Here is a 9,034-nt window from a genome sequence, read left to right on the forward strand (position 1 = left end):
TATAGAGTAGAACACAAGTTTCCAAAAACAAGAAAATGTTGATAATCTACAAAATTTGGTTAGGTTAACCTTAGGGTTATGTAGGGACTGATACATGAAAATTAAGAGCTGTTCAATGTGCCACCCTACATTCGTATACCATTTCTATATAAATATTATTGAATAAGAGGATTCCAGTGAATTTTATGTAAGACCATGATTGTAAAATTATATTAAACCAACATAATATAATCACAATCTCATATTTTTGGTTAATTACTTCTGTCATTGGTATAACATTGTCTGCATCGATAGTGTTGGATAACCAATATTGAAAGCTATCTTAGGAAAATTTCCAATATCGTAGATACAACAAAAATACCAGTCAAATTTCTTATAATAAAACTAGAACAAAATGAACACTGTCTTAATAACATATGTTATTTGATTGAACATACAGTATATTTAATAAACGATAAAATGATTACAGCAGTATTTTATTTTGTATGGATTAATACTTTTGCAAATAGTCAACGCATTATGGTATAGAAGATGTTTTAACGACATTAAGTAACATTAATAAAATAAAAAATACACTGGTAGAAAAAATATACAGGTAGATAGTACTGATTAGGAAGGCAACCACACATAGCTTATACATACATTGTACATTTTAAAATATTATACATAATATAAATAATTACTCATTAAACTTTGACAGTTACATAATATTTGATTTTGACATTCCTAGTTTTGCTGTACAATATGCTATAAAACAATATAACAGCTATTAATAAATAATTAGATATTATATTATATTACTAAAAAATGGTATTTTTTAATGAACTGTAGATTTGTGTTTGTAAAAAACAGTATATTTTATAATTTATTTTGCTTATATATATTAATAAAAATACTTAATTCAATAATTTAAGAAAAATTTTTATGTTAATTGCTCCTTGGTGCTGAATATATGTAAACGGCCAGATCCGTTTCCTCCGACATAAATAGCCTGAGTGGGATGTACTTCTATGACTGGACAATATGTAGTCATATCTGTAGATTGCAGAATATGTAATACATGCCCGGCAGAATTATAAACTTGTATCTGAAAAATAATAAATTATAGCATATGTTCAAATAAAAGAATACATTTAATTTAGAATTTTTCAGACCATGATTAATTTATTATTAATATCAGTAACTATTAAAAGCAATAATTGCTTTAATTACAAATCAAACACCTTTATGTTTTGGATAAAGACAGGCAAATGTATTTCATTTAATTTCTATGCTAATGGGGGTTAACACTTAACAATTTGACATAATATTTAACTGATATATGCCCTGTATTTTTTGCTATACATCCCCTTTTGAATCAACAATATTTATCATAATAAACAGTATTTATGATACAAATCAATAACACCAAACATTCATGAATTAGAGAACAGCCAACAATGATAATTTTGAAAACTTTTAAACTAGATAATTATTTTTGTTTGAAATATACATTATTACTTTGATAAACGTTTAAAGGTCATAATTTGTAAATTTTATCTTACACAAATTGTGAAATTGGTGAAAACCCACTAAAATTTTTAGTTGTTTTTTTATATAAATGCTTTTTTTATTATTCATATTGCTTTCAAATCTGAATTCTAGTTATTAGGATATAATTATTGAATATATAATACCAATACATTAACATATACTTCAATAGACTTACTATCACTCTTTAAATTATTAAGTGAAATATAATATATACAATATAAGAATCTCTACTACTAACCCTTTTTGGTGATAGCATTGATCCAACGAAGAATTCATTATCTCTTCCTGGATTCCATTTAGCTTTAAATACTGAAAGCCATCGTCCTGTATGATTATTATGTGGAATTATGTTTATAGGCTCTGAAAAATAATATTTAAATTTACATTTTGTACAAATTTGATAAATCTTATGATATTTCATCAATCTTATCCGACTAATTCTAATGCACCACAAATTAATTGACATCACTAGAATGCAGTACGCAATCTAATGTATTTTTTGTACATAAATCTACAAACCAAAATGTTAAATTGTAGTGCCTAGTAAAATGGCATAGGGATGCATGGTCATTTGATCAAAAAGATTGTTGATTATTATCGATGAATCATTATTAATTTCTTATTAACAATTTTTAACTATTATAACACAATAAAAAAATTATATTTATGTCTAGTATTTCAGCTGATAAAATCCATTCAGATAGAACCAGCCTCGGACTGGCACACCAAAAGCACATAGATCAGTTTTAAGGGGATCCACGAATGGCTTTGAACTCTAAAGAAAATTTGTGCCAAAAAATTACTGATGGTTAAATATTTTGATTAATAAGTTGTATAATGTTAATGTACTCCATATTAATTTTTTTTTTTTTTTTTGATAAAGATGGAAAAACCTAAGATAAATTTTAGATTTAATAAGAAAAATGTGTATCAATTTCTAACTAAAAATAATTTCCAAAATTTTGTGAGTTTTACATATTTGGTCAAAATTTGAAATTCAGACGCTCATAAAAAAATATTATGAATTTAAAGATTTTATTCGTAACTGAGGAAATTATTGTGTGATACAAATGAAAAAAAAACACAATACACATCATTGAATATTTTTTAGAATACCATCAATACTTTATAACTTACTTGTACAACTTGAATTTAATCTATCAGTATTAAATATTCTTAAATTGTCATCATTACATGTAGACACCATCTTAGAACCAGAGGCAGAAAAAAATGCACTTGTCAATGATTTAGGATGTTCAAATTGTAAAACTGGATTAATTGATTGGTCAGTCATATTTCTTATGTCCCACAAGGAAACCTCTCTAAAATCATACACATTATTATATTTTATTAGCGAATTAAATAAATATCATAAAGATATATTACTTATACCATAACGCTGAATATTATTAATAGTACATTTCAATTTAAACGAAATAACTTTAATAAATATATTATTATAATAGCAATAAATAATTACCCAATTCCAGATGAAGTTAAAAAGTAATGTTTTTCCAATGGGTGGCATTGAACTGTACGCACAGATCTTTCATGACACCAGGCAGTGTTGATAATTTTATCTGGTGTTCGTGTATCAATCATATCTACATGACCAGAACCTTAAACATTTAAATAATTATAAAAATTTGATATAAATCATGCATAACATATAAAAGGTGTCAGGCAATACCATACATACCATTTCCTATGAGAAGATTTCTTTCAAATTCAGTGTGCCAGGTAGCATGGTTCATTTTTGATTTACTTTGACCCTTCCATTCTGTCTTATAGATCTATTTAGTTAAATAGTTTAACTTTAATTGATATAGTTACAAGCAAATAAAAGCAATAATAAAATTATACTGACAATATCAAAAGTTCGTTTAACAATGTCACCACATCTGACTGATCCATCATGACTAGTTGAAAACAACTTGTATGGATCCCAAGTGCAAAATGAAATACAATTAACAGGTGCATCATGAAGTCTATACTCGCGCATTTCTGAATTTTTATTGCTGTACAAAGCTACAAAATTGAATTATTACTTAGGATTTAATATATTAGACAGTAAAATTATTGTTGTATTATTAATTCCACAATTAAAATATGTAATTATATTTTTTTGACTCACTTAAGTTTCCTCTCAAATCCCCTGCAGCAACTGTCAAAGATGTTTCCGAAGGATGAATAGCAAGTGAGTAGATACGTTTTTCAGACACTTTTACTGATGGTGTGTACATATCAAGACTTCTTAACACATGTATAAATCTAAATAAAAACAAAATTGTTTTGTATAATTATATTTAAAGTGAAAAACTGAATTACTTATATATATATGACATGAGACTTGGAAGAATAAAATGTATGTAGTAAAAGTACAAGGAGAATCGCATAGCTGTTTTTGACGATATCGCCATAAGTAATATTACTTATACTGAATTTTTTATTTCAATAAATTTATCAATTCATAAGCAGACACTTTTATTTGAATAGTACATAGTGAAAGCAAGTTGACAAACAAAAATAGTATGATAAATTTTCCAATTTAAACATTAAGGTAAAATATGAATTATAATTGACCTTAAACTTATTACATACTTATGACTTGGTAACTTATGAAAATCATTAACAGCTTCCTTAATGGCTAGGTCATCATTCAGTTTTTCAACAAAATCAGAGTCTTCTTCTGGTATTGATATGGAATCTTTAATTAATATAAAATATTCTTAAATTATAATTACATTTTACAACAATTTACTAAATTAAACATAATTAGTAATAAGTAAAATATGTTTTCTTTAAATGCACATACTCTGGCGATTGCGGTGGAACAGATAAAAATTTATTTTTTAAATGTAGTTTACTAACAGAATACATAAATTGGATGTCACTGAATCAAATATTTATCTGACTGGTATTTTTTTAAACTTGATAAAAAGTATAATAACATAGTGGAAAATGGGCAAGATTTTTTTCAATTATTGATTTGTGAATAGAGTTAATTTTAATTTGAAATCTTTGATATAAGAATATGCATCTGAAATTAACGGATCTGCGCAGTTAGAAAAACCAGTTGATCACACATTCGATAACGTAATTATTATAATTGAAAAAATTGATTGTATATCATCTGACCATTGCATAACTTCCAAGTACAATGTAAGTCAGATAAGTGTGATCGATGAGTATTTATATTATTAGTTAGTGTTAGTATATATGTATGACTATTATAAGTTGTCATGAATAACGTTAAAATAAAAATAAATTAAAAACAATGAAAACTAATATATTATTTTCAAAACATTAATTAGGTTTGTGGGTATAGGTTGGGCATCCCTGATGTAATTGGTTGTTCTACGTATCCTTGCATGCCACCTAGCCTAACCAATCATTCCACCGAGACAGCCAAGGCAAATGTAACTGGGTAAAATAGGTCAAAATTGGCCGCATATCCAGGTTAATTGGATGATAAGAAAACATTTGGAATTTAGACAATTAAAGTGTTAAGCAAAAAAAAAAAAAATAAGTAGTTGAAGTATATTAAGGCACTTACCTTGATTTTTAAAATCAGTACCATAAGAATCATTATTCTTAGAGGTTTTAGGATTGTTAGATTCTAATTTAGATTCCTCAGGAAGCTGATAATCTTGAGGTGCTGCCAAATGAGCTATTCTCAATGAACGTCTCTCGGGTTTTCTGAAAAATATATAAATAATGAAGTTGAATAAAAATGATTTAAGTAATTTGATAAAAACAATCAATACTTACAAGCTTGTATTTTTAGGTTTAGTTGTTTTAACTGGTGTGTGTTTTTGTATGGAAGTTACCAATGTCTTTGCAGCTTGATTTACACCAAGTATACTGAAATATTATTACACACCATTTAATTCATCAAAAAATTACACACAAACAATGATTCAAATTATGGATGAATAATAAGAATTCATGTTATATGATTATAATGAGTAATACACAAAGCATTCTCCAAATTTTCTTTTTATAATAAATATATTGCAAAGGAATTCTGATTTTTTAATTTTTCAAGTACCTATTATAGGCTATAGGTATAGGTACTTATACACAAGGACCCTATTTTCAAATGTCTAATTTTTTAATATTATGGTTTATTAAATTATAAAATGTGTCAGCATATTACATTAATATAGTCTCAATATCCAATTACAAGAATAAAGGTATTTGTATGTAAGATTAGATTATTTATTTATTAATGGTTAACATGTTAAATTTGATCTTTGTCTGCACAAGTATCTGATAGTAGTAAATCTTAGGTAGTCATGGATAACTGATTATTATGTCATTAAAGGTCTTGGGTAATAACAAATTATTTTTTTAATAAGAGTTTTTTCTTTCAGTAAATTGATAAACAGATAACTTTTTGAGTTATTTAAATTTATGTAGAAGAATATATTTGGATTTTAAAAAGAAGGTCATGATGAAAATTATAATAATCAATAGGAATTTAATAACTTTTTTAGGTTTATGAAACAATTTTTGAATATATAAAGTACCTACTTACTGAATTATTAAATATATTTTATATTTCTATAAAACTATTTTAAGAAATGTTATCCTTGGAACATACATTTAATTTTTTTGATGACTTATAAAATGCGAGTTGTTTACTTGGACTGTTTGATAGTCAATCACCCAAAACTAAAAAAAAGTTTAATTTGAATTTGAAAATTTTTTAACCTAGGCATTCGATCAAGTTATCTTTATCAATTATAAGTATGTTCTTAACTTGTTAAATTTGTAAAAAAAAATCAAAATTTGTAAGCGCTGCGAGTGGAAGTATTGTTGCACGCATGCTGTTTTAACATAAAATCTTAAACATTGAAAGGCTATAACTTCTAAAACAATAGTTTCTGTAAAAAATTCAAACAGTTTTAAATCAGCCTTGAAAATTATGTCTTTGAAAAAAATTTAAAATTTGTGAGGGGCGTGGTTAAGTGCATTTGTCCCCAATTATTTACAGAGAAAATAACTCACTCCAACATTTCTTCATTTTTTTTCATTCTTTTTTCTCTTTGTTGTTCATATGTCAAATTTTCATCTTCATCATCAGACATACTTTCAATGTCATCCATTTTTGAAGGAGACAAGTCTTGGATTTTATTCATCTTAAAGAATTAAATGCCAACTAGAAAATACAAAATAGACTTATAATATTGGTACTATACATAAAAAAAAGTTACACAGTATTCAACTTTATCAAGGATCAAAACAATACAAAAAAATGTTACTGTGTACTGTGCAGGTATATGATGATAAATGAGAAAATAACATAAAATATAATTATTCTTGTAATATACATGTTTTAATTAATAACTAATAATAAGTCAACTAGATGTCTACATTCTAATTATCCATCGGCTATATGTACATCTAAAAGTGGCTCAGCAGTATTCGGTTCCTAGTCCGGTTGATAGTTTTATTAGAATTAATACTATCATCTTCGAACATTTAAACTTGGACAAACTGACTCCCATTCAACTGAGTGTCTCTATTCTAAGAATAGGAACTATATAGGTAATTGAGATTTGGACACTTCCGTTGAAAAAAGATCAAATTTAAGAATGGGCATTTTATTAAGCTAAATATATTTAAAGTTATTATTCACTATAGATAAACTTCAATACCTACTTTCGTCTATGGAGCAGTGTTCAAAATTCCAAACAAACTCGGTAAGTGGCAAATAGTCAAAGATTAAGTCACGATAAAGTAATCTTACCTTAGTAAAGAGTAAAGACCAAAGCTTATTACGGATTATTGATTAATGCTATAGAAGCTACTCCACGAGTAGGAAATAGTTAAATAGTGAAAAAAAATATCTTATTTGACCGTGAGCACGGGATGTTTTACGGTTGCTACTTGCTAGTTGCTAATGGTTAGCTATAAGTTATAGCTGCTAAAAGTTAACAATTATAGCCTAAAGCTTATGGTTATGATGGTTTACGGTTTACAATTTTAAAGATTCCAAGAATTTATTATAAACTATCAAAGATCATCAATTTACAATATTATTAAACAAGAATAAGAATATTATTATTTATTATGAAAACCGGCTAACCTAAAATTTCCGAAAAATAGCGCGAAAATTACAACCTCCCAGATATTCACACGGCGTCTATTTTGTTATCTGTTCAATTTTATCATCAACTATCAACAAAACACAGAAAACAGGCCGACATATTATTATTATTAAGCACTTAACTTTCTGTGTTTCGTGTGATTGTGTTTAGTGTGTTGTCTTACTCGTGGTTGGCGCTTCTCTCAAGTTTAATGTTGCCTTCCAGCCGTCAAGTTTGAAAAAGTTTGTCTCCAAAGTTCAAATGGAATCAAATAAAATGGTATGTTAATCATAATTGTTTTGTGTAAATTGTGCTCTGAACTTTCAAATAAACCTGAAAGCTATAACTATAGTATGAAGTATGAAGTCCACTATGCGAGTTATCCACCACTTTTTCTTTTTTATGCATAATTGTATGTTATTGACTCTTGCTATGTAAATAATCAATTACAAAGTAACACGTAAACTATACCTATTGATAACTTAAATAGTCATTAAACTATAATTTTTTGTAATTATTATTTGTTATGAACTTATTACTAGGTATCAACTTTCATAAAAAAAAATATTATATATTTAGGTATGAATATTTTATTGTTACTTTTTCAAACTTACTCTCAACTCTTTTTTAGGTATATAAATATAATGTTATTGCTCTTACTATTTAGTTTTTGGTTTTTGTTTCTTATTTCCTTACCAATAAACAACCGTATTGGCAGTATTTTTAACTAAAAATATAGTATATAGTCCAGTATGCGATATATTCATAAAAAAATGGCAAATAAGTCTTAAAACAGTTAAATTTATACTTTTATACCTATTTTATTATATTAGTATGATATATGATATCAGCTTGTCACAGTACTATGTGTAGTTCTAAGCACGTACATTAAATCATTAAAAATGTATTTTTATTAGATACCCGCTAAAATTTTTAGAAATGTTTAACAAGTAATAATTAAAGAACCATAATAAAATTGTTTTGATTTTAATTTTTGTGTTTATTGGATAATTATTATCTATGCTTCTATTAATTGAATATAATATATTGTTATTACTAATTTACTTTTACGTTTTATTTAAAAGTCTTGTTACTGTATAAGTGCCTATAAAAAATATTCAGATTACAACTACTACAATCATCTGTAAATTAGTTTTTTATGAGTAGCTTTGTAGAATAAATTCTTAATAATAAATTTTATTTAAATCAGACAGATAAAAATCTATAAGATACCACATGAGTAATCTGTAATTGATTAATAATTTTTATGTATAATATATATGTTATTTTATTTTCTAGATAGTACTGGTTAATTTAATAAAGTTATTACCTAACTTACATTTCTGATAGCTTTTACTTAGTTATAAAAGTTTTTTAATAATTTTACATTTAACAAGTTTATTATG

General features: G+C 25.9%; 1 protein-coding gene across 2 annotated transcripts; it reads right to left on the reverse strand.

Moving 5' to 3' along the window:
* Positions 1 to 406: 406 nt before the first annotated feature.
* Positions 407 to 7,592, reverse strand: LOC107162615 (WD repeat-containing protein 76-like). 2 transcript variants are annotated; one of them, XM_089229406.1, is made up of 12 exons: positions 7,289 to 7,592; positions 6,547 to 6,697; positions 5,305 to 5,397; positions 5,090 to 5,232; positions 4,135 to 4,240; positions 3,668 to 3,804; positions 3,401 to 3,561; positions 3,233 to 3,326; positions 3,014 to 3,152; positions 2,671 to 2,855; positions 1,772 to 1,893; positions 407 to 1,087 (listed from the first exon to the last, which is right to left on the reverse strand). In XM_089229406.1, the coding sequence occupies exons 2-12, from the start codon at positions 6,675 to 6,677 to the stop codon at positions 923 to 925; spliced, it is 1,476 nt and encodes a 491-aa protein (XP_089085532.1). In that variant the 5' UTR covers positions 6,678 to 6,697; positions 7,289 to 7,592; the 3' UTR covers positions 407 to 922. The 2 variants fall into 2 exon arrangements, with proteins under 2 accessions (XP_089085532.1, XP_089085533.1); XM_089229407.1 differs by having other exon boundaries at positions 7,201 to 7,592.
* Between the last annotated feature and the right edge of the window lie 1,442 nt (positions 7,593 to 9,034).

The sequence above is a fragment of the Diuraphis noxia genome, unplaced genomic scaffold (assembly GCF_037042655.1).
Source record: "Diuraphis noxia isolate RWA-SAM2 unplaced genomic scaffold, SU_Dnox_SAM2 contig0005, whole genome shotgun sequence".
Classification (NCBI taxonomy): domain Eukaryota; kingdom Metazoa; phylum Arthropoda; class Insecta; order Hemiptera; family Aphididae; genus Diuraphis; species Diuraphis noxia.